Here is a 25,925-nt window from a genome sequence, read left to right on the forward strand (position 1 = left end):
GCCTATATATGAGTGAGTGACCCACATGGCAGGCCTGTGTAGGTAAGGCATTCTGGTAAAATATGCTGAGTGCCTTTTGATAGGTTGAAAGCTTTTGGTTTGGCCTCAGACTACTCAGTATTTGATATTGTAGCTAGGCTTTTAATCTTCAGTAGGCTACATCAAATTCATCAATTGGAGCTTGGGTAGTCTGGCTCCCGAGTGGCACAGCAGTCTAAGGCACTGCATCTCAATGCTAGAGGTGTCACTACGTACCCTGGTTCGATCCTGGGCTGTATCACTATTGGCCCAGCATTGTCGGGGTTAGGGGAGGGTTTGGCCGGGGTAGGCTGTCATTGTAAAATCAGAATTTGTTCTTAACTGACTTGCCTAGTTAAATAATGGTTAAATAATAATGCATTTTAAAAATACTGTCTTCTACCACAGGTGTAGGCTTCTGTAGCTAGGCCTTGGACTCCTTAAAGTTTAGATCTCCCAAAATCCACATGCTAAAGTGAGGGGGAAAAGCATAGATTATCCTTGCACCCATGTCACTGTGATCATGACGGTCACTATATATAATAATTTGACCTGTTTCTTAGACTTCCTTCTCTTGTCACCAAGTAAAGTGACATTTGTCCTGTAACTGCCTGCGCGCGTGACAAATACGCCCACTCGCTGCAGCTCGCCTCCCTCCAACACTATCTAAAAAAAATAAGTGGCTTATAGGTGGTTTTAGCCTCTCAATAATAGGCTATCTTGGGCGCCGCAGACACACAACAAAACAGTAAGCTAAAGTGTGCATACGCTTTAATATTTGCATAAGGAGTCCAAAACTTGAGGCCATAACTTCCCATTCAATAATTTGCATGAAATCTCCTTCACACATTCATTTCTCTAAATAAAGAAACGTGATAGGATCATTTTTGTATAGGCTGATCCATAAATATCACACATATTCAGACTTAGGACATTTATGGACTAATAGAGTTTTTAACACTGGCAATGAGGGCAAAATCACGTCAAGATCAAAACACTTCAAGCTTCACTGAAAACGTTCCTTTGCATAGCCCTTTACTGGCATAATAGAGGCTGTTATTATTCGGGCACTCAATGTCAAAGCAACCTGGCGTTACGGACCACTATTGCTACGCGGCGGCGCTCCACGGATATTTCTGCAGTGGAGTGTTCAGAAGGGATAGGCAGGCGTGCTATTCCGTCATGTGATTCTCCTTTTTTTCTTCCTCACAGTCCTCCTTCGAAGTTGAATTTCAGGCGAGGCAGTGCGGTGCCAGCCTTCCTCAATCTCGGCATCTGGAGTACGAACTAGATGCGGTGACTTTCGTCCCGACTCCCTTTATTTTCCCTCACTCGGCGTAGTTTTCAACAACTTTTTAAGATGGCCGGGGCAATTATTGAAAACATGAGCACCAAAAAGTTGGTGATCGTGGGAGTGATTCTGCTTTTGTTCCAAGCGTTTTCTTTTATGGTCGGTGGCTTGATTGGTAAGCGTGGTTTTCCCAATTGTATTCTCTTTTGTTGCAACCTTTGCCTTTTGTTATCCGACATCTACGGTTGAAGATCCAGTATTTGTCGAGTATATTGAATATTCTATGTAGGCCTATCAAATAATGAAAACAATTGAATTATTTAGTCAATGTCACTTATGATTTGTCATTTAAAAAGTGTTGTCTATGTAACTTAACAATGTAGCCTTTAACGAAGTTACAATGTATCAACTTTTGTATCAAAAGTTGCAAGAAAAAGAACATACTGGTATTCGTCTGTCTCCAACTCAATATTTCCCTCTGGATTTGCCTTTACTAATACAAAGCACCTTTCCTATATTTAATAATACCTTTTTATTGTAAAGTATTGAGTGAATTCACTTTTTAATTTGCATGGTTTTGTTTTCTCTTTAAGAATGACACATCTTACTGTAAAACACCATAGGAATTGGTGTGTATAACTTCACTCGGATCCAGCACAGAACGTTGCCTGCCCCACTTCTCTCCACCTTCCTCTCATTATGTATGTCTGCTCCGTAGCCCCAGGCAGGCACCATCTCTTTATTTCCCCCTTGCATCTCCCTCTCTCCCTAAATCACAAACCCCTCTCAGCATTGCATATTTTGACTAATGCCGGTGCCATTTGCATGACTCTGCTCCCCACTGACACACACACACTCAGCACATACATACATACTCATACAAACTGCCACAAACTCAATGCCTCAATAGTTGAGTCCTATGAGGCCTGTTGTTACAGATCCCAATCTCTGGTTACTTTTGGCAAAACACAGTCAGTCAGTCTCCTCTCCTCTCCAGAGCTTGGTGGCTGCTGATAAATGAGCTTGTTTGGGCTACTCCTGCCCAAGATAGTTTTAATGAAGCCGGATGCCTTTTGTATTTGCTCGGTGGCCGGGGCCAGCCAGGGTAATTGAGTAGAAAGGCGTTCGTCTCCCCCTGTTATTGGACAACTCCAACACAGCGTGAGGTCACTGGTGCCGAGAGGCGGCCATTATTGCGGACACACTGGGGTGGAGACTGGAGGAGCGGTGTGCTCCCCGAATCTCAGGGTGCCAGGATAATTGAACTCGGAGGGGTTCCGTAGAGCTGGTTTAATTCAATTTGGTGCGTCTGTGCTTGTTCCCGAGTAGGCCTAAGTCCATTGTGAGGCGACATTGGCGCACCTAGCTAAGAAGACACACTCGCACAGAGAGAGATAGTTGATACTCTTCTCAAGATGGCCTTGGATTACTTCTATGGGGAGGGTGCCAAAGGCCTAGCCTCAAGGGTTATTTTATGTTGTGTTTTTGTCTGTTACGCTATTGAGAGTAAATAGGCTCAACATCGTCTAGTAATCGAGACCGGTCACACTTTATTCGGATAGTCCATCTGTAGATGCTCTACATGGTCAAACTATCTGTTGATAAGCAACGTTGGTTGCTAAGGTTACGCCTAGGGTTAGGGTTGGTAGATGGTTAGTTGAAATGTCACTCAGTCTGTAGAGCAACTAAAGATGGACTATCCAAAGTGTTACACAGGGGCCATCAGCACAGACCACGGCGTCGTAATCAGACGCGTTCCCTTGTTTTTAGCAGGATAGGTTATCAAGAGAGTATGAGGATTTTAGAACTGAAGTAACTCCTGTCGAGCGGTGCATTGCAGGTGTCTCATTCCTTCACTTTGAGCAGGTTTTAAAGGGAATGGTAGCAACACTGATGTATACATAGTAGAGTTTAGAAGTTATTTTGTTCATGGCTGAATGTCTGTCTCTGGCCCTGAGGGCATGGTCTGGCTCTTGTTGACATCTATTACCAATACATCCTGGTCTTTTTTTACGGACTTAAGGTGCCCTGAGTGACCCAGAGAGTCTTTAACTACTGCCTAATCACATAACCCCCTCCGACACCTTTTCTTACCCTGTCAATACCCTTTTTCAGTCCTCATACCTATTCCTCTTTCATCCCTCAAGCCTCCTTGCTCTATCTACACAGCACCTTTCACAGTTTATTTTTTTTTACCTCAAACCATATCCTCAGCTTTCTAATGCTAATGTTTAGTACCTTTCCCAACGACTAGTGAAATCCTACGAGAGAGTGGCCAACCTCATCTGGCTCATGAATCTCTATAAGGATACAGTATTATGACTTAAGTGCTGGGGCCTTTCCCGGGAGCCACATTTGAAATGGATTGGGCCTTAATACAGATTGTACTGTCAACATGGTTAGAATGAATTGTCACTTTGTTTAACCAGGATTTGACTAGGTTTGATCTTCAACTCAACTTCTTCCCGTGTGCGTACTTTGATGAGCTTGGTAGCCGTCTGACACAAGTTAAACTCCAGAACAACGCTTTGATTATGAGTTTGGAAATGTATTCATGTTTAAAACTTCACAATTAGCCTGGCTGTGAATTAATTATTTGTAGTGTATTCTGTAATTGAAGAATATACTGGGCTTTTTTAAAATTCCAGATGATTGCACATGGGCTTTATATTTCAGCACAATAATAAAAAGTTACACAATATATATATATATATATATATATATATATATATATATATATATATATATATATATATATATATATATATATATATATATATATATATATATATATATATATATATATATATAGTATGTGTATCTCATAAACAAACCTTTATTTAACTAGGCAAGTCAGTTAAGAACAAATTCTTATTTACGATGACGGCCATACCCGCTGGGCCAATTGTGTGCTTCCATATGGGACTGCCAATCACGGCCGGTTGTAATACAGCCTGGAATCGAACCAGGGTCTGTAGTGACGCCTCTAGCACTGAGATGCAGTGCCTTAGACTGCTGCGCCACTCGGGGAGCCAAGCATTGAAATGAGAACCACAACAAAATTGTCAGTGTGGTCCGCAACGAAAAATTCCCCCAGAATGCTTATTCCATTATTCAATAGCTTATACCATAGCTTACAGAATATATAGCTATAGCTTACAGAATTACTGTTTTTATTTCTACACAAAAGGTCTCATCCTCAGGTCAGATGACTAGGACATCTTATGGATCTAGGTGAACTACCATAGTGATCGGGCAGTAACTTAGCAACTCCCCTCTTCCTGTAGCTCCCAGCCCCACCACGGCAGTCCATTACCTGGCTACCAAATGTGTGGACACGGACAAACATCACCAGAGTAGCAGGTGGTTCATGCCCTGGGGCCCTAACCAGTGCCACAAGATCCAGGACTTTGATGAGGCTATGTCCAAGAAGATCGAGGCCAACAACATCGTTTTTGCCGTCCACATCCCCCTGCCCAACAAGGAGATGAGCCCCTGGTTCCAGTTCATGCTGGTCATCTTGCAGTTTGACATCGCCTTCAAGATGTACAACCAGATAGGTAAGGGGAACTGCAGACTTGGGCTCAATGTGGTTGGCGTTCATTGTCTTTTCATTTTTTGATTTTGTGTTATTTTGGTGTCGAGACATTCTTAGCTTTGATCTTTGTGTCTGTCTTTTTTGGTTTTGTTGTGTCTGTGTTTTGTGTGTTTGTCTGTCAATTGTTTGTTTTTTTAGGATGTTAATTGTGTCTCTGTCCGGTCTGTCTTTGTGTCAGTATAATTCATGAGGATTCACTCGTACGAGCATCTGTATGACCTCTAAAATATTCGGGTGCTTTGCCCTTACGCTCCTTGTGGATCCAATTTCTAAAGTATCCGTGTGTGTGTGTGTGTGTGTGTGTGTGTGTACGTAGATGCTGTTAATATTAGTGTCCCTCTGTCACCTCAGGGTATTGCCTGCTTTTGTCCTGTTTATTGTGGCGAATGCATGAGCACCCAGAGGAATGTGCCTTTTTCTCTCCTCTCAGTAGATTGGATTTCTCTCGCACTGAGAGAAAGGCCTATCAATGATGGATGTGCTGCTGGTTCTCCATAGTGATACAAGCCTCAGGGCTCCACGTCGGAGGCTTATAGTCTCTATAGAACAGGTAGCTGGCGGCGGCTCGAACTGTGGTGGGCTGTCTCAAATTGGACACTGATAGCTTTGCAATTTCCTAATATGGAGTGGAATAAAACTCTGCAACTTTCCGTTGCAGGGTAGTGTAAAATGAGAAAAATAAAAGCCCTTGAAATATTGAGTCATTTTCGGCAGCTGGTGTTCGCTCAATTAACTGTCACCTGATCTGATAAAAGCTTCATTCCCCCCCCCCCCCCCCCCCCCCAAATTTGCTCATCAAAGCAGACATCCCACATCTCCCTGTATCCTCTTAACATTCCTTTATGTTCAGACCAGGAAGGGTTTACCATGGTCCTTATCTGAACATGGTATCCGTCAGATCTGTGCCCAATTTCAATCTGAACCCAATGTACTTCCTGTACACCTATTACAATATGGCAATAGACATAGGAAAATGTCACCATCTTTCTTACACCAATTCCAGTCCTTTCTCCCAGAAGAGCCCAGGTGTAGGGATGAGGGTTTTGTTTTGGAAGTGTGCACAGTTATTACATTCAGACAAGGGTTCAGACATGGCAACCGTCTTCTGATCTGGCATTAAGGGTAATGTGGAAGCTTGAGCTTGCTTCTCCCTTCTTTGACAGTAAGTGGAATTTCTCTGTGTGCGTGGTTGTTAAGGAGAGGCCACTGACAGGGCGGGATCGGAGCTGCGCCAGGTCTGGGGCTGTGAAAGAAGGGCTTAGAGGGGATAACGGAGGACTAATGAAGGGGGATTGGCGTGCCGGCCTGGGAAAGTGATCAGAACGCGGGCTCCTTCAAGCTGCAGGAGTCCTCGCCCTTCGGGAAACGGATGGGGGCAGGGTGCACGGCATGTACAGTAGGGCACGAGGCACTCTGTGACATCCTCCTCTCACCAAAGATATGTTGCAAACGTATAGTTTAGAGCAGCGAAGCACTGCATTTTTACCACAATAGAAAAGCTAAAAGTAAAGTTTGATCTTGTTTTACTATGTTATACTGTGTAGTCCAATTTTAGCTATAGCTATGTTTCAGTATTTACTCCTCAAGATGTCGGGTCATTAAAAACAAAAAACCTCCTGTCCTATGCAGGACGTGGGCTTGTTTACAGCTTGCGCTGCCAGACTACTCGTCGATTCACTACCCCGTCCCAGAATTCCACCCACCCAGATATGGGACTGTTGTCCACCCCACTCTAAGCCGCCGGGGCCAGGCAGACTGCCTCTGATCACCTGCCAGAGGTTTTACTGTGTGGGGCCCCGGGCCCTGAGGATCACCCTGATGTCAAAAGCTGTCTATGACCGAGCCGCGGAGGAGAAATGGACAGATTGCCTGGGCTTTTTTTTAAAGAGTCATCATGCACAGAAATGGCATGCGGCTGCATATAAAACGACGCATTCAGCTTCAGTGCTGAAACATGTAGCTGTAATGTAACCGATCGCAAGTCAAATCCCGGTTGTCCTTGCCACTCAAGACCACATTAGCTCGCTGAGCTCTTAGGTCTCATTTTGGTCTCAGAGGTCAGATGGTCTCAGGCAGGAATATTCTTCATTTGTGGCTCGCCCTGCAAACTACCTCTGTAACATTAACAAGGAGCGGAGTTACAGTTTGTTCAAAGAAGTTCCAGCAAACTATTGACATTGAGCTCTTCGGGATTTACTTTCTCACGGCATCCAAATCTCTCTGTCTGAGAGGGTAAGCAATGAAAGCCAGAATCCTCTGTGTGACAAAATGGCGTCGGCTTGTCTAACTCAACCAGAACCACTTTCTTTAGACATTCACCATGCCAAAGGTTGGTCGCTGAGATTAATTGTCCCCTTTTTCTTTCTCCCCACCCCACTCCACCCAGGCAACAGCCACCCCTGGCAGGGGTCCAGCAATAACACAGCTGTTGAGAAGGCTTAGTGGCGATGGGCACTGCACTGGGGTGGAATGTTTGTGTGCGGTAAGCTGACATTCAGGATATTTGGCGGTGTTCACTTGAGAGGGGCGGGAAAGAGGGGTATATGGAGACAGTAGAGGAGAGAGGACTGCCAATAACTCCCCCTCCCTCCTTTTCCTCTCTTCCCCCTCTCCCGGTCAGGGCACCAGGTTTCTTTCAGGGCTCTCCAGCTTGTTTCATAACCACACGAGTCTCTTTGGAAGGGTGAAGCACAGATCTAAAGCCTGTGTGTGCATTCTGACGGCCATTTTGTTTCTCAAAGTACCTAAAACCAGGTTCAGCTCAACGTTTTGCACCTTCAAGTCAGTAATATTGTATCATTACCAACTGTGTAGGAGACGGAATTCAAGGCCTTGTGTACGTAAACTATCTTTAAGCCCCTCAACAGGGAAATGTTTCGGATCATTAATCATCCTTGGACTATTTTGGGATCAACATGGCACGCCGATGTGAGATTTTGGTGCATCTGTTCTGTCTTGATAGTATTTTTCATGACATGCATTCTTTCCTGCATACTTTGAAAGTTAAAGGGATTGATCACCCCTTGAAAGTTTTTCTCTAACGTTTTCACATCTCAAACTCCAGATGAGTCACCTTTTTTATGACATATTTTCAAGATATTAACTGAAATCTAACCGACAAACTTTTTGTGGGCTGAACTATCCCTTTTAATAAGCCCAGTACCACATTTGTAGCCTTTGGAATAGTTTAAAGTTGCACTCGTCCTCTATAGTGGATGCGTTGTCTAGGAAATGTATAGCATTTCATGCTAAGCGAAAGCAAATGAAGTGTCTGCTAATTTGACGGCATGAAAATGACCCAGTGTTGCTCTTAGCACAGATCGTATGTGTAGTAGTCCAGACTGTGGATTTACAGCGGTGAATGCATTCTTTTCATAGCTCTAGACGTTGCTCCCTCTGGTCATCCGAGACTTATTTCACCCCAGTCACCGCAGGTTTACACCAAAGTATTGTTGTCATAGCTATAAATTGAGTTACGGAATAGGGAATTGCAGGTGGAGAATTTGATTTAATTGCAAATTCCCCCTTCCATGCTGATCTGCTTGTTAAGACCCTCGTAGAGCAAAAACGGGATATATATGCCATTTATAATGAAGTCTCCCCAACTGTTATGTGGCATCTATATAAAGTTTGGTAGTTGGTAAACATGAAAACCTTTTTTTTAAATTTATTTTTATTTTTTGTAACTTTTAGGATCCCACTAAAGTGTGCTGTATTGACATCTTCCTCCTACAGAGGATGGAGCAGTGGCCACCATCGACGTAGGTGTGGCCTACAGGGATGACATGCTCGGTGAATGGACAGAGATGGCCCACTCTATAGAGCAAAGGAAGCTTAGCTGCAACTTCACCACCACCAAGGTAAACACAGGACTTTGTGGAGTGTTCCAACCGTTCCCTTCCCTCTGGGGTTAAACACTTCCTGTCCTAAAGGTTTTTTTTTGTGCTACTGGCTTTTCAATCAGGTCTCCCAAAGTTCTGTGGTTTCAGCTGATCAAATTGAATTTTATGTTCGAAACAAAATTCCGTGTAGTTGGTGTCCCATCAGATGCGTGTAAGTCATCTCTCGCTGTGTCCTGTAGACGTATGAGAACGAGGGTCGCTACTACGAGTGTGACCTGCTGCCCTTCATGGAGCTGGGCAACGTGGCCCACAAGTACTACCTGCTCAACATCCGCCTGCCCGTCAACGAACGCAATAAGATCAACGTGGGCATTGGAGAGATCAAGGACATCCGTCTGGTGGTTAGTAGTGTGTGTGTGTGTGAGTGGGTGTTGGAAGAGAGACTCAATGAAGTCAAATCTATTCATAAAATATCTGCGATCATTGAATGTCCTTTACTTTTGTCTTGAAACGTGTGGAGATGCTTTAAAAAAAAAGAAACGTTTTTCACGTCCTAACTGATAGCCAAAAAGGCCAAACGAGATGTTGAGGTGAACTGTGTGAAAGACTGTCTGACGTTTTTCATTTCCTATCCTATCAGGGTATCCATCAGAACGGCGGTTTCACCAAGGTGTGGTTTGCCATGAAGACCTTCCTCACACCCAGCATCCTCATCATCTTGGTGTGGTACTGGAGACGCATCACCCTCATGACACGACCCCCCGTGCTATTGGAAAAGTAAAAGGCCGCCATATTGTTTATTGGACTGTGAACGGGATGGTTCTTTTGTTGTGTATTACGCCGTTCAGTCATCCATTGGCGTTGGTTGCTTCGTGAGCTGGTGCACCGTGTAGGTGTGCGGTGAGAATTGATTTCTAATCCAAAATGCATGGATATCCTTGTCCTAGCTTCATACACACGAGGAAGGCCTTCAGCCAGGGTTAAACTCATTAACCCCCAGTGGATACCAGTTAGGCCTTGGGCTTATGGCAACGTTAGCAAGTACAGGAGGAGACGTGTCGTTAAATGAACTATGGATGAACTGTGCATCTAGGTCAGATGTTCTCAGTGCACTGTCCTGGGCCCGTATTCATAAAGTGCCTCAGGGTAGGAGTGCTGATCTAGGATCAGGTCCCACTTGTGCGTCATGTAAACTTATTCATAATGATCTAAAAAGACAGAACTGATCCTAGAGCAGCAGTTGGGCTGCTACACTGTTAAATAAAAACGAGAACCAGGTGTAGCTTTTTCAAAACCTGTAGTGGTGACAACTTAATTCAAACAATAACTAACGGCAGATTTTAAATGATATACCGATGTAACGTAGAATGATAACTTGTGCCGAGAGCTAAGTGTTCAGTTTGGTTTATCCCCTGCAGCGCTGGGAGTGTATATCAGTACGTCGCTACGTTCAACACCACAGGAACGTTCGTCCAAGCGTGAAACGCGCTACACAATCGTCTAGCACTCAGCTAACACTTCCACCCCAACCTCTCCTCCCTGTGTCCGTCTTCCCCGTCGTCTCTACGGCTCAGAGCCCTCGTTCCCAAATGACCGCGCAGCTCTCAGGAAGTGGCACTCAAACTCTATTTGTGGAAAGTACATTTAAGGTCATTTATCAGTAATTAGCCATATTCATTTCTGGTGGACTACTTTGCATGGTTTCCTGGAAGAATATAAGGCACTGGAAGAATACATTTATCAATGGCAGTAGTCCACACTGAAATAATAAGTGAGTCTACACAGAGTACAAAACATTAGGAACACCTTCCTAATATTGAGTTGCACCCCATTTTGGGTGGCGGACCATTCTTGATACACGCAGGAAACTGTTGAGCATGAAAAACCCTGCAGCGTTGCGCTTTGTGACACAGTCAAACCGGTGCGCCTGGCACATACTACCATACCCAGTTCAAAGGCACTTAAATATTTTGTGTTGCCCAGTCACCTTCTGAATGGCACACATATACAGTCCTTGTATAGCTTTCACCTGGTCAGTTTGTAATGGAAAGAGTAGGCGTTCCTAATGTTTTGTCCACGCAGTGTCTTTTTTTCCCCACCAAATCTATTCCTTTATACTGTAGTTAGTGCTTTTATTTCCCCAGGTTGTAGGTTGAGGCCTCTTGCTGCTTATGTCTCTCTTACAAGTTATGGAGCTAGCTCTGCAGCTTGTTTAGTTTAAGTGTTCTTTATACAAACAAACACACACACCCCTATCTCTCCCATCTGTATATTCGCAGGGCGTAGGACATTCCTTTCATACCAGCCCAATGGAACGTATCTCGCTGCCGACTCTTTTGGAATGTGATCAATGTTTTTAGTCAATTGCAACCCCCCCATCCACACACCCCATACCACCATTTCCCCCACTCTCAGCCCGTGTTCCACCCCCTCCCTGCAATACACCCCCCCCTTCTCTATCCCTCATCTGCACCCCTCCCTCCTTTTCTTCCCTCTATGCGATTATCCTTTCATCTTGTCCCGGCATGCGGGGACTTGCAGCGGTTGAACAGAGAAGCTTTGTTCTGTGTCTGTAATAGGTTGGTTCAATTTTTTTATTCATTTATTTATTTTAGAAAGTGTGATTTATCATGGCAGCGTGGTCCAGTGATTGGAGAGATGGAGAATGGAATCTCCCGGAGGTCCTACCCCACGGCTCCCTGAGGGGTCTACGGAGAAACGTCCTGGTAGAAGTTCTCCTGCGACACACTGGCTTCTGTGTCCCCAAGTATTTCTGATGGAGCCAATGCCTTCTCAGCGGAAGTCGTCTATTACCGAATGAATGGCCGCGCACAACTCCCAACACCATCATTAAGTTTGCTGACGACAGGACGGTGGTAGGCCTGATCACCGACGACGATGAGACCCCGCCTAAAGGGAGGAGGTCAGAGACCTGGTAATGTGGTACCAGGACGGCAGCCTCTCCCTCCAACGTCAGCAAAACAAACGAGCTGATCGTGGACTACAGGAAAAGGAGGGCCAGGCAAACCTCCATTCACATCGACGGGGCTGTGGTGGAGATTTGGCATGGGCACTCCGATCCTCAAAGTTCTACAGCTGCACCATTGAGAGCATCTTGATTTTGCTGCATCACCACTTGGTATGGAAACTGTCCGACCACAAAGCGCTACACAGAGGGTAGTGTGTACGACCCATTACATCACTGGGGCCGAGCTCCCTGCCATCCAGGACCTCTATACCAGGTGGTGTAAGAGGAAAGCCCCAAAAACGTTCAGACTCCAGCCACCCGTCATAGACTGTTCTCTCTGCTACCGCACGGCAAGCGGGTCCGGGTAGCTATTTGGTTAACAATTTAACTATCTGCATTGATCCTTTTTGCACAAACGTTTTTTAACTCATCACATACGCTGCTGGTACTGTTTTCTCTATCCTATTGCCTAGTCACTTTATTCCTAGTTATGTACAGATCTACCTCCATTACCTGGACTCGGTTCTGCTACCCCGTGTATACAGCCAAGTTATCGTTACTCATTGTGTATTTGTTATTACTTTTCTATTGTCTCTCTTCTTTCTCTGCGTTGTTGGGAAGGGCCTGTAAGTAAGCGTTTCACTGTAAGCATGTGACAAATAACATTTTGATTTGAATGACAAAGGAGATTGTTAAACTTTTTTTTACAATTCTGACCATTATATAAAACTAACGGACATAATAATAATAATGATGATGGTGATGATGATATTGATTATGATCATTATATTAATACAGTGCGTTATGGTGATGATGACTGGTATTTTAATTTGTGTTGATTTAGCATGTTAATGGCGGATGATGGTGGTACTGATGATGGTGCTGCTGTGTCCTCCAGGGTGATCTTTGCCCTGGGCTTGTGCATGACGTTCATCAACATCCCGGTGGAGTGGTTCTCTGTGGGGTTCAACTGGACCTGGATGCTGCTGTTCGGGGACATCCGGCAGGGCATCTTCTACGCCATGCTGCTCTCCTTCTGGATCATCTTCTGTGGAGAGCACCTCATGGTTTGTCGCCAGTCTTTTTACCTCTCCCAAGTATTCTTCCGACGACTTAGTATCTATCCATTTGTGTTAATTTGGCTTATTATCCAATGGTTGAGTGTGACTTAAGGAGAATATCGATTTAGCCAACTCGGAAGTGTTAAGTACCGTGAATACACATTTGGAGCATGACCGGGAGTGTGTTGGAGGGCGTTGGCTGACATTCTCCCGGAAAATCTGATGGGGTCGTCGGTTTGACACTAGCAAATCAGGAGCCGATCACTACAGACCGGGGGGTGTTCCCAAAGCATGTCATTGTGGGGGGACACAGCGCATCTTGATATGGAGCGCAGTTCACAATGGATGTATCTCATCAGTTGGTCACTTTTTTGTCTCGTCTTGTGACAAGTAAATTTGCTGCACCATAGCCTATAGTAATATCATTGCTTTAAATCAGTCCATTCAAATTGCATTTCTGTACCTTGTAAATTGTCGAGAGTAGACTTCTTCAAGTGGTTGCTTAACTTGGCCTAGGCTAGATGCAGTTAATTCGGAATGAAACGTGTATTCAAAACGTAGAGCTTTTGAGCGTTTTTATTTCAAATACATATTCGCTGCAGTTTACAGCTTAGACTAGAGTTTTGTAATCCCTTGCAAAGAATAATACAATTCTTCTTCGTTTTTGGAACCTAAGTAGGATCATTTTATTCGAAGAGAGATGCCAGCTTGACGACATACTGTATTAGGTTCTCAGTCAACTTACCTTGTAAAATAAAAAGCTAGCTCTTGTTTGCTGAATGTAAAAGACAACTGCCAAAATAAATGCTGGAGAGACAGAGATGGTCTGAATGGATATAGCAGTTATTTATTTAGACCGTAACTATTCAATCTTTGTGAAGACGCAAAAGCGCTGGATCCTATTGTAGTCCAATATTATTCAAGCATGTCACTACAATAATAAAGAGAAGGACGACACGCCATGCGGGAAACATTCTGAAAGGTACAGTGCATTCCGGAAAGTATTCAGACCTCTTAACTTTTTCCACATTTTGTTATCTTACAGCCTTACTCTAAAATTGATTAAATAGTTTTTTCCCCCTCAATCTATACACAATACCCCATAATGACAATGAAAACAGGTTTTTAGAAATCTTTGCAAATGTATTAAAAATAAAAAACAGATCACATTTACGTACAGTTGAAGTCGGAGGTTTACCTACACCTTAGCCAAATACATTTTTCACAATTCCTGACATTTAATCCTAGTAAAAATTCACTGTCATAGGTCAGTTAGGATCACCACTTTATTTTAAGAATATGAAATGTCAGAATGGTTTATTTCAGCCTTTATTTCTTTCATCACATTCCCAGTGGGTCAGAAGTTTACATACACTCAATTAGTATTTGGTAGCATTGCCTTTTTAAATTGTTTAACTTGGGTCAAATGTTTCGGGTAGCCTTCTACAAGCTTCCCACAATAAGTTGGGTGAATTTTGGCCCGTTCCTCCTGACAGAGCTGATGTAACTGAGTCAGGTTTGTAGGCCTCCTTGCTCGCACACACTTTTTTTTAGTTCTGCCCACAAATTTTCTATAGGATTGAGGTCAGGGCATTGTGATGGCCACTCCAATACCTTGGCTTTGTTGTCCTTAAGCCATTTTGCCACAACTTTGGAAGTATGCTTGGGGTCATTGTCCATTTGGAAGACCCATTTGCGACCAAGCTTTAACTTCCTGACTGATGTCTTGAGATGTTGCTTCAATATATCCACAACATTTTCCATCTTCAGGATGCCATCTATTTTGTGAAGTACACCAGTCCCTTCTGCAGCAAAGCACCCCCACAACATGATGCTGCCACCCCCGTGCTTCACAGTTGGGATGGTGTTCTTCGGCTTGCAAGCTTCCCCCTTTTTCCTCCAAACATAGCGATGGTCATTATGGCCAAACAGTTCTATTTCTGTTTCATCAGACCAGAGAACATTTCTCCAAAAAGTACAATCTTTGTCCCCATGTGCAGTTGCAAACTGTAGTCCGGCTTTTTTATGGTGGGTTTGGAGCAGTGGCTTCTTCCTTGCTGAGCGGCCTTTCAGATTATGTCGATATAGGACTCGTTTTACTGTGGATATAGATACTTTTGTACTGGTTTCCTCCAGCATCTTCACAAGGTCCTTTGCTGTTGTTCTGGGATTGATTTTCACTTTTCGCACCAAAGTACGTTCATTTCTAGGAGACAGAACGCGTCTCCTTCCTGAGTGGTATGACGGCTGCGTGGTCACATGGTGTTTATACTTGCGTACTGTTGTTTGTACAGATGAACGTGTTACCTTCAGGCGTTTTGGAAATTGCACCCAAGGATGAACCAGACTTGTGGAGGTCTAGGCTGATTTCTTTTGATTTTCACATGATGTCAAGCAAAGAAGCACTGAGTTTGAAGGTAGGCCTTGAAATATATCCACAGGTACACCTCCAATTGACTCAGGCTAATTGACATAATTTATCAAAGCTTCTAAAGCCATGACATTTTCTGGAATTTTCCAAGCTGTTTAAAGACACTAAGTTGACTGTGCATGTAAACTTCTGACCCACTGGAATTGTGATTGTGAAATAATCTGTCTGTAAACAATTGTTGGAAAAATGACTTGTCATGCACAAAGTAGATGTCCTAACCGACTTGCCAAAACTATAGTTTGTTAACAAGAAATTTGTGGAGTGGTTGAAAAACGAGTTTTAATGACTCCAACCTAAGTTTTTGTAAACTTCTGACTTCAACTGTAAGTATTCAGACCCTTTACTCAGTACTTGTTAAAGCACCGTTGGCAGGGATTACAGCCTCGAGTCTTCTTTGGTATGACACTACAAGTTTGGTACACCTATATTTGGGGAGTTTCTCCCATTCTTCTCTGCAGATCCTCTCAAGCTCTGTCAGGTTGGATGGGGAGCATTGCTGCACAGCTATTTTCAGGTCTCTCCAGAGATGTTCGAACGGGTTCAAGTCCGGGCTCTGGCTGGGCCACTCAAGGACATTCAGAGACTTGTCTCGAAGCCACTCCTGCATTGTCTTGGCTGGGTGCTTAGGGTGGTTGTCCTGTTGGAAGGTGAACCTTAACCCCAGTCTGAGGTACTGAGCGCTCTGGAACAGGTTTTCATCAAGGATCTCTCTGGACTTTGCACTGTTCATCTTGCCCTTGATCCTGACTAGTTCCCCACTCCCTGCCGCTGAAAGACATCCCCACAGCATGATGCTGCCATGCTTCACTGTAGGGATGGTGCCAGGTTTCCTCCAGATGTGACGCTTGGTATTCAGGCCAAAGAGTTCAATCTTGGTTTCATCAGACCAGATAATCTTGTTTCTCATGGTCTGAGAGTCTTTAGGTGCCTTTTTGGCAAACTCCAAGCAGGCTGTCATTTTCCTTTTACTGAGGAGTGGCTTCCATCTGGCCACTCTACCATAAAGGCCTGGTTGTCCTTCTGGAAGGTTCTCCCATCTCCATGAAGGAACTCTGGAGCTCTGTCAGAGTGACCATTGGATTCTTGGTCACCTCCCTGTCCAAGGCCCCCCCGATTGCTCAGTTTGGCCGGTTGGCCAGCTCTAGGAAGAGTCTTGGTGGTTCCAAACTTCTTCTATTTAAAGAATGATGGAGGCCCCTGTGTTCTTGGGGGCCTTCAATGCGTCAGTAATTTTTTTGGTACCCTTCCCCAGATCTGTGCCTCGACACAATCCTGTCTCAGAGCTCTATGGACAATTCCTTCGACCTCATGGCTTGGTTTTTGCTCTGGCATGCACTGTCAACTGTGGGACCTTATATAGACAGGTGTGTGCCTTTCCAAATCATGACCAATCCATTGAATTTACCACAGGTGGACTCCAATCAAGTTGTAGAAACATCTCAAGGATGATCCATGGAAACAGGATGCACCTGAGCTCAATTTCGACTCTCATTGCAAAGGCTCTTAATACTTAAGGTGTTTCTGTTTTTTTTACATTTTGAATAAATGTGCTAACATACCCATAATGACAAAGTAAAAAAAGGTTATTATTGTATGATGGATTTAAAAAAAATAATAATTTTATCCATTTTAGAATAAGGCTGTAACGTAACAAAATCTGGAAAAAACTGAAGGGGTCTTAATGCTTTCCTACTGCACTGTACGTGTCAGCCTACTGATTATACATTTTTTAAATAGGCCCTATGATTATAAACAAATTCATTCAAATTGACTAACCTATCATTTTAACTTTGTAGGCTGCATGTCCTGCACATATCAATGAACCATCAGCATTGCATGCTTTAGCCCAGCTTCATTATTTGAAAGAGGTGTGTAATTCCAGTACATAAAATGCAGTCCACACTCAAAGAATAAGATTACTAGATGTTCTCAAGACAGCGTACATCTATGGGGTTTTAAGATTTTATGTTTTGTGTAATATAGCCTATCATACACTATATATACAAAAGTATGTGGCGACCCCCTTCAAATGAGTGGATTCGGCTATTTCAAACTCACCCATCGCTGACAGGTGTATAAAATCGAGCAGACAGCCATGCAATCTCCATAGACCAACATGATCAGTAGAATGGCCTTACTGAAAGAGCTCAGTGACTTTCAACGTGGCACCATCATAGGATGCCACCTTTCCAAAATGTCAGTTTGTAAAATTTCTGCCCTGCTAGAACTGCCCTGGTCAACTAAGTGCTGTTGTTGTGAAGTGGAAACGTAGCGTGTAAGAATTGTCTGTCCTCGGTTGCAACACTCACTACCGAGTTCCGAACTGCCTATGGAAGCAACGTCGACACAAGAACTGTTCCTTGGCCGAGCAGCCGCACAAAAGCTTAAGATCACAATGCCAAGTGTTGGCTGGAGTGGTGTAAAGCTTGCTGCCATTGGACTCTGGGTGTTTTCTATAGTGATGAATCACACTTCACCATCTGGCAGTCCGACAGATGAATCTGGGTTTGATGCATGCCAGGAGAACGCTATCTGTAGTGTTTGGGGGAGGAATACATTTCTGGGCCTGTTTTTCATAGTTCAGGCCCCTTAGTTCAAGTGAAGGGAAATCTTAACTCTACAGTATACAATTTACATTCTAGACGATTCTGTGCTTCCAACTTTGTGGCAACGGTTTGAGGGAAGGCCCTTTCCTGTTTCAGCATGACAATGCCCTCGTGCACAAAGCGTGGTCCATAAAGAAATGGTTTGTCGAGATCGATGTGGAAGAACTTGGCTGGCCTGCACAGAGCCTGTAGGGGGTGAGTCCCAAAGACCCTCCCCATTATTAATTAAGGGGACCTTAAGATTCATATGTTTTGCTGCAGGCCTTAGCAACAGTATCTTATTATATGTGTCTAAAAACTCTGCCACTATACGTTGCAGTAGCATCTATATTAGTCTTTGTGGTTAAGCCCTGGCTGTTGTGAGAGTGAGCTGCAGGCTGGGTCTGAGTCAGACCGAAACTAGATAAAGAGAAGTAACCACTGTCAGGTTTCGATATTTTGATCTTGTGAAACAGCGGACAATGCTAAAACGTTCAGAGAAGCTACTGTACTAGGTCGCCTTGTAAGGTAACCTCAGCTTATTGATACACACACACACATTGACGTAGGTGATCATACCACTAGGGAGTGATCACATATATATAATCAGCTGTGCCCTTAGGTGGGGTGCAGAACTTACTCTGAAACATGCGTGCTATGATCCCGTTAACTTTTGTCTGCAATTGCATTAATAAAGGTTTTGATTTAATTAAAGATATTGTCTGAATGCCAATTTCACCAATGATTGACAAGGAACAAGGAACGAACACCATCAAGCCCTGACCTCAACCCCATCAAACACCTTTGGGATGAATTGGGACGCCAACATCAATGCCCGACCTCACTAATGCTCTTGTGGCTGAATGGAAGCAAGTTCCCGCAGCAATGTTCCAACATCTAGTGGAAAGCCTTCCCAGAGGAGTGGAGGCTGTTATAGCAGCAAAGGGGGACCAACTCCATATTAATGCCCATGATTTTGGAATGAGATGTTCGACGAGCAGGTGTCCACATACTGTTGGTTATGTAGTGTATGTGTTGGTTAGCGGCACAATCATTTTGGCTTTTTCTGGCTTGGACTCAACATGTATCTTTGTAGGGCTCATTGGGTTCAGGTAACATTATGTTTGACGTTTCAGGCCGATCAAAGCTCATATACATATTGTAGAGGCCTGTCCCCTAGACCGTGCTCCTTTTTTGCACGCCATCAGGACCACATCGGACGGATCCAGTTCGGTCATTGGGTGGGGCATTCTGATGAGTTGGGTTTGGGGGAGTCTGGACCGAAATTGAATGATTTTAAAACTACCTTGAGTATCCATTGACTTGGTATCCATTGACTTGGTATCCATTGACTTGGTTTGACTTTTAGAATCCATTTCATTCGGGCAGCAGGTACCCTAGCGGATAAACGCGTTGGCCAGGTAACCAAAAGGTCGCTGAACCCAGGTGAAAAGTCTGTGCCCTTGAGCAAGGCACTTAACCCTAATTGCTCTTGTAAGTCGTTCTGGATAATAACGTCTACTAAATGACTGAAATGTAGATGGATACATTTTTATTTTGAACTACATTTTATTATTTTATCCCTCTCTCTTGTCTTACTGTTCTGTCCCACTTTTTATAATTTCCCCTCACCCCAGGACCAGATGGAGAGGAACCGTTTCTCAATCTACTGGAAGCAGGTGGGACCCATTGTCTTTGGCTCCTTCTGCCTCTTCATCTTCGACATGTGTGAGAGGTGAGCGCGCGCACGCACACACACACACTTCACCACACTGTAAAAACAAAGCTCCGACCTATTTAAAGGTTATCCGCACAGATTTTCAGGGGCCATTTCTGACGTATTTGTTCTCCCCACCAGGGGAGTCCAGTTGAAGAACCCTTTCTACAGTATTTGGGCTTCCGACGTGGGGACTGAGTTGGCTGTATCCTTTGATTACGTTGATGACTTCTTGCCTTAAAAGTTGATGGCCCGAAGGAGACTAAATTAGGGATGAATTATCTCTTGTCTGAAAAAGAATGTGTCCATGCAATTGTACTGTATATCCCCTTACAAGTTTCCAGTGTATCCTGGAATTATTTATATGATCATTTTTTACATTTCTTCGCAAGATGGGGCCAGATTGTGTATCAGCATTTGACATCAACATACTAACATTAATCAGAGCACGTCTCCTCTGTTAGTTTCACAGTCACAGTTCCTCTCGTCACTGTGTTCTGTGCTGAAGTTAGCAATAATTCAGCGGTGCTGGCAGTGCCTACTCCTGCCTTGGGCCATCTCTCCTCCTTATTTACCCTCTCCTAGCCCCCTCACTCTGTGTCTGTGTGTGAGAAGGAGAAGAGCTGCATAGGGGAAACCCACAGGCCTAGGTGATGCAAGATTCATCAGAACAACCCCCATCAGAAACTAGTAGCAGCAAGACTTACTTAATCTCTCTGCTTCACCTCTCTCCCTCTCTAGCAATCCTTCTCTCTTTCGCTCTCTTTTTGCTCGCTCTCCAGACTAGTGGGAGAAAAAAAGCCCTTTAAAAAGTTGGTCGTGACAGGGAGACCCATGAGGCGACGCCCAGCGTCGTCCGGGTTAGAGGAGGGTTTGGCCAGCCCGGGGTTTCCTTGTCCATTGCGCTCCTTGCGACTCCTTGTGGTGGACCGGGCACCTGCAAGCTGACTTCGGTCGCCAGCTGGACAGTGTTTCCTCCGACACATTTATGTGGCTGGCTTCCGGGTTAAGCGAGCAGTGTGTCAAGAAGCAGTGGAGCTTGGCGGGGCCGTGTTTCGGAGGACGCATGGCTCTCGACCTTCGCCTCTCACGAGTCCGTAGGGGAGTTGCAGCGATGGGACAAGACTGTAACTACCAATTGGGGAGAAAAAGGGGTAAAAGTACATACGAAAATAAAAAAACGATGGCCATCTCTGTCAAGCATGGAACCTTTTTAGCCAAAGTGGTTTCTATTTAGTGTTCCTAGAATTAAGTGGAAGGTCTGCAAACAGCCATGGGTTTCTATCAGCCTGTTGGAAAATGTACTTTTACTGCTACTGTGCTGTAAGATGCATCAGGCTAGAGCCAGGGGTCTATATATGGTGCTTCAGTTATGGTCAGTCCTGTCTAATGGTAAGAGTCTAATCATTCAGTTTGCGTAATCGAACGATTTGTTAAGCTATGTTTTATTAGCATCACCATGCACGTTAGCTCCTTGACTGAGGTTGATTACAGATGGCGTTCATCATCGTGGCGGGGATCTGTGCCTGTCTCTACTTCCTCTTTCTGTGCTTCATGGTGTTCCAAGTGTTCCGCAACATCAGTGGGAAGAGGTCCTCCCTGCCCGCCATGTCCAAGGCCAGACGCCTGCACTATGAGGCAAAGGGGGGCTATTTGAAGAATCTCAAAATATATTTTATATAACACTTTTTTGCTTACACATGATTCCATTTGTGTTATTTCATAGTTTTGATGTCTTCACGATTATTCTACAATGTAGAAAATAGTAAAAAATAAAGAAAAACCCTTGAATTAGGTGTTCTAAAACTTTTGACCGGTAGTGTATATCTGGAGAAAGGTAGGAAACAATTTCTACAGTGTTGAACTTTTCCAAGAGCACAGTGGTCTCCGTCATTGGGAAACATAAAACATATGGAACTACCCGGACTTTGGTCGGACTGCCAGCTCTAGGCAATCTGAGCAACTTGGCAAGAAGGGGCCTTGGTCAAGGAAGTGACCGAGAACCGAATGACCACTCTGACAGAACAACAGAGTTCCTTGGCTGAGATGGGAGAACCTGCCAGAAGGACAAGTCTCTACAGCACTTCACCAATCTGGGCGTTATTGGAGAGTGGCCAGATGGAAGCCATTCCTGAGAAAAAGGCACATGGCTGCACGCCTGGAGTTGGCAAAAAGGCACGTGAAAGACTAAGGCAAAAAATAATATAAGGCAAAATATTCTGTGGTCTGATTAGACAAAAATGTAACTCTTTGGCCTGAATGCAAAGCAGGCACAGCTCATCACCCGTCTAACACCATGCCTACTGTGAAGCATGGTGGAGGCAGCATCATGCTATGGGTATGCTTTTCAAAGGGCAGGGACTAGGAGACTGGTAAGGATAGAGGGTACAATGAATGAAGCCAAATACAGGTAAATCCTTGATGAGAAACTGCTTCAGAGTACAAACAACCTTAGACTGGGGCGAAGATGTACAATCCAACAGGACAATGACCCCTGGGCATACAGCCATAGCAACACTGCAATGGCTTCAGAACAAGAATGTGAATGTCCTTGAAGTGCAGCCAAAGCCCAGACTTGAATCCCATTGAAAATCTGTGGAAAGACTTGAAGATTGCTGTTCGCCGCCGCTCCCCGTCTAATTTAACAGAGCTTGAGAAAATCTCCAAGGAAGAATGGGAGAAAATGCGCAAAGCTGATATAGACATACCCAAGGCGACTCAAAGCTGTAATCACCACAAAAGGTGCTTCTACAATGTATTGACTTAGGGGTGTGAATGCTTATGTAAATGAGATGTGTGTGTATATATCTCATTTTCAATACATTTGCTAACATTTCTAAAAACATGTTTTCACTGTCATTATGGGGTATTGTGTGTAGATGGGTGAGAGAAACAATTTAATCCATTTTGAATTCAGACTGTAACAAGATGTGGAATAAGTTGAGGGTATGAATACTTCCTGAAGGCACTTTAAGTCCCTGTCTAAATTTGTGTACCGTATGTACCTAAATCACAGGAGTATGGTGACCGCTTAATTGGGGAGGACGGGCTTGTGGTAATGGCTGGAGCGGAATAAGTGGAATGGTATCAAACGCATGGTTTCCATGCGTTTGATGCTATTTAATTTGCTCTGTTCTAGCAATTGAGCCGTCCTCCCCTCAGCAGCCTCCACAGACTTAAACATTTTATTTTCAATGAATTTGCTGTGTCTGTTTCTTTTTTCATGGATAGTAGTATTAATTCTAATCATCTTCTCGAAGGGGCTCATCTTCCGGTTCAAGTTCCTCATGTTGGTCACTCTGACCTGCGCTGCCATGACTGTCATCTTCTTCATCATCAGTCAGGTGAGTTCTGTCTGTGTGCCTCCAGGGGTATCACAGAATCCTCTGGAGAGGGTTAGGTATTGAAGCAGGGTCATGCTAATTGGGGAATTCCATAACAAAACGTTTTGTGTCGGAAAACGAAAACAACTGTTATTGGACAAGTTCAGATAGTTTTGTTAATGTTGTACCTACTGAACACAACCCATATTGTGTGTGTGTCTAGGTGAACGAGGGCCACTGGCACTGGGGAGACTACACGGTGCAGGTGAACAGTGCCTTCTTCACAGGGATCTACGGAATGTGGAACCTCTACGTGTTCGCCATCATGTTCCTGTATGCTCCCTCACACAAACGCTACGGAGACGAGCAGTCCAGGGGTGAGTCCAGCTAACGCCTGCCTCTAATGGTCAACTGTCAGTAGGTCAAACGTGACGTCAAATGTTATTTAAAGTGCATTGTAAGAGTCCCAATACACTTCACCGGGGTGAGCGAATGTTGACACGCAACAGTGTCTCCTTTTTGAGGTACTAACATTACTTTCAGATGTATGTTTCTTGCTGAGGTTAAGGGCCTCTGGTGCTCGGAGGAGGGTGTGTCTAACGGACACCAGGGCCCGTATCCACAAAGAATCTCCGAAAAGATTCTAGGAATCCTGTTAAAACCTGTTTCAAGACTAAAGAAACTCCCAGCTCAGAGGTAGCTTATAGAACAGGGGTAGGTAACCCTGGTCCTTGGAGTGCCGCAGGCACTAAATATTTTTGATTCAACCAATCCGTAAGACCAGGTGTGTTGAATTTAGGCCTGAACTAATCAATTACCTCAGTAAGTCAGGTGTGGTGCCTAGTCCTGCGGCGCTCCAGGAACAGGGTTGCCTACCCTTGTTATAGGAGGACGTTAAGACACTGCCCAGGTAAACTCTCAGCCAGGAGTAAAATCGACTCCTAAAACTCCGCCGGTAATCACGACAGTGCGGTACTGCAAAGGAAAGATGGTAAAGACGCTCATTGACATTGGTTATTCCCCATCATTTGCAACAATCTCGACGAGGCATTGCCAGCTGTGAAATCTAGCGCGCTTCAGACAACCACTGCGAATGTGACTACATCAAATGTTGCAATGGTAAAATGTTTAACTTTCCTCTGACACCATCACTTTGCCTACTCTTAGTTATTGCCTAATATGTTGGCATGCATAACCTTCTTTTTAACCAATTCTCATGGTTGTTGAAAGTGGACATTTGACAATACTACCGTAATAGCAACACACTCGTCACTCCCATTTTAACAACTCTAAATCACTTTGGCACAGTAGGCATAAGAGGAGACCTGTTGGAGTTCGGGAAAGGGTTCCCTGAAATGCGTTAGCCTGGAGTGGTTTGTGCGTGTCTCTTTCTGGAGCGGTTTCTCGCCTTATCTCCCTCTCCCTCTCTGTCCATTTAATCAGGTCGCTGTTTCAAAAGACAAAGTAATAAATGACGTCTGTCGTGAACCAGAGGGCGTGACATAAAGAGCAAATTGACGAGGAAAAGGTTTTAATGAAAGCTGTGTCTTTTTAAAAAAAACGCATTGCGGCGTTAAAGCCTGCATCAGGGGACAAAATAAGTCCGTTGTATACATTGTGACTGAAATGGGAAGCACAACAGCACAAGGTTTGTTCAAAACCATTAGGACTCTCAGGATAGACATCTTTTCTTAACATTTTTCAACTGAAGACGACAAGCTTTTCTTGTATTGCTCCGTTTAACTGTTTGGTGCCTAACGAGCCCAACGCAGATGACCCAGATGTACTGCTGCCTGTGTACTGATTTGTCTGTTGGTCACTGTGCTTTGTTCAGGAGCCAGTGGGGAGGACATCCAGCTGACCACCACCATCACCCACGTGGACGGACCCACCGAGATCTACAAGATGACGGGCAAAAAGGCCCAAGAGTAGCCCCCCCTCCCCTGGACCTCCCACCTTCTAATACCTACCCTACAAAAGTCCTTCCCTCGAACCCTGACTGTTCTTTCTTTAACCAAATCCCAATGTCCCCCTTCCAGTCACTGTCCCAAAAGTTCAAAAGCTACTTTTTTTTTGTAGGCCTACGGTCCATTCATTTCATTGCAGACATGGGGCCGGATTGTATATCCATCTTTGACATTTGACACAGTCTGTTAACTGTCAGTGTTTGTAATGTTGTTTTGTAATGTTGTTGCACAACTGTACTCTTTCTTATGAAGTCCAGATTGTGGACTAGCTGCTTTGAAATGGAAACGGACTAGAAGGATGTAGCACACCATCTGGTGGTCATAAGAGGGAGTTGTGGAGGAAATCGCACTCCAGGTAGATGTTGCCTTCAGGCACAGTTCTAGGATCAGTTTACCCTCCCCAAATCCTAAATGTTTCCATTAGGGGGAGGGAGTACAAATCTGACCTTAAATCAGTGTCCAGTGGTAACTGCATCCAACTCCAGGAAAAACACTGGGCCTTTCCAAGGTGTAACTGGTTGCCCCACTGAAGACATTCATTTGTTATTTAGAGGGAACAAATTTTGTATGGATGCCATTTTTTGACTGTTCACCTCAGCAGTTTTACATTAAAATAACCAGTAGGATATACACGAGTGTGTATGCCTCATCGTACAACGTCCAACATGGCCACTTTCAGAAGATCTGTCAAAAGAAAGCACACCTCCGCAAGTTGTCAGTAATATCAGTAATAACGGCAAGCTTTATTGTCACTTCTGTCTGCACTCACTCTCACCTGTACACGTCCATGGAAAGTTCTAGACTACTGGATTCACTTGTCTATCACTCTTCCAAGTGGGGTTTGCCTTTTTGGATTGTGGGGAAAGTGTACAAACCACAAGGCCTTTTTGGGAAACACCAAGTTCATTGTTACCATCTAGATATATATTTTTTATAAAGTGCTTATTGTCAACTGTATGAAATATTGACATGCTGTATCACTTACTGTCTGTTGGCAAAAGAAACAGTTTTGAAATTTGAAGATTGTATTACACGTGGGAGTGTAGTTTTGTGCTTTTTATGATAATTAAATTAACTTTATGCCATGTCCTCTAATATTTGCTAAGTAAAGTATATTCACTCAA

At 44.1% G+C, this 25,925-nt stretch overlaps 1 protein-coding gene across 1 annotated transcript; it reads left to right on the plus strand.

Annotated features, from left to right (window-relative positions):
- The first annotated feature begins 1,102 nt into the window (after window positions 1-1,102).
- On the plus strand, window positions 1,103-25,925 carry LOC115156707 (protein wntless homolog). The gene is made up of 12 exons (XM_029704310.1): window positions 1,103-1,484; window positions 4,597-4,869; window positions 8,643-8,767; window positions 8,989-9,150; window positions 9,390-9,526; window positions 12,616-12,784; window positions 19,432-19,529; window positions 19,653-19,716; window positions 21,006-21,149; window positions 22,772-22,855; window positions 23,058-23,211; window positions 24,669-25,925. Exons 1-12 carry the CDS (start codon window positions 1,379-1,381, stop codon window positions 24,764-24,766), a joined length of 1,614 nt encoding a protein of 537 aa, XP_029560170.1. The 5' UTR covers window positions 1,103-1,378; the 3' UTR covers window positions 24,767-25,925.

The sequence above is a fragment of the Salmo trutta genome, chromosome 21 (genome assembly GCF_901001165.1).
Source record: "Salmo trutta chromosome 21, fSalTru1.1, whole genome shotgun sequence".
In the NCBI taxonomy this organism is placed as follows: Eukaryota; Metazoa; Chordata; class Actinopteri; order Salmoniformes; family Salmonidae; genus Salmo; species Salmo trutta.

Excerpts from the sequence above, each read along its gene's own strand:
- LOC115156707 (XM_029704310.1), top strand. The coding sequence starts at position 1,379 with ATGGCCGGGGCAATTATTGAAAACATGAGCACCAAAAAGTTGGTGATC. Across the intron at positions 19,530-19,652 it reads ATCTTCGACATGTGTGAGAG|GGGAGTCCAGTTGAAGAACC; the intron begins GTGAGCGCGCGC and ends TCTCCCCACCAG. Across the intron at positions 23,212-24,668 it reads CGGAGACGAGCAGTCCAGGG|GAGCCAGTGGGGAGGACATC; the intron begins GTGAGTCCAGCT and ends TGCTTTGTTCAG.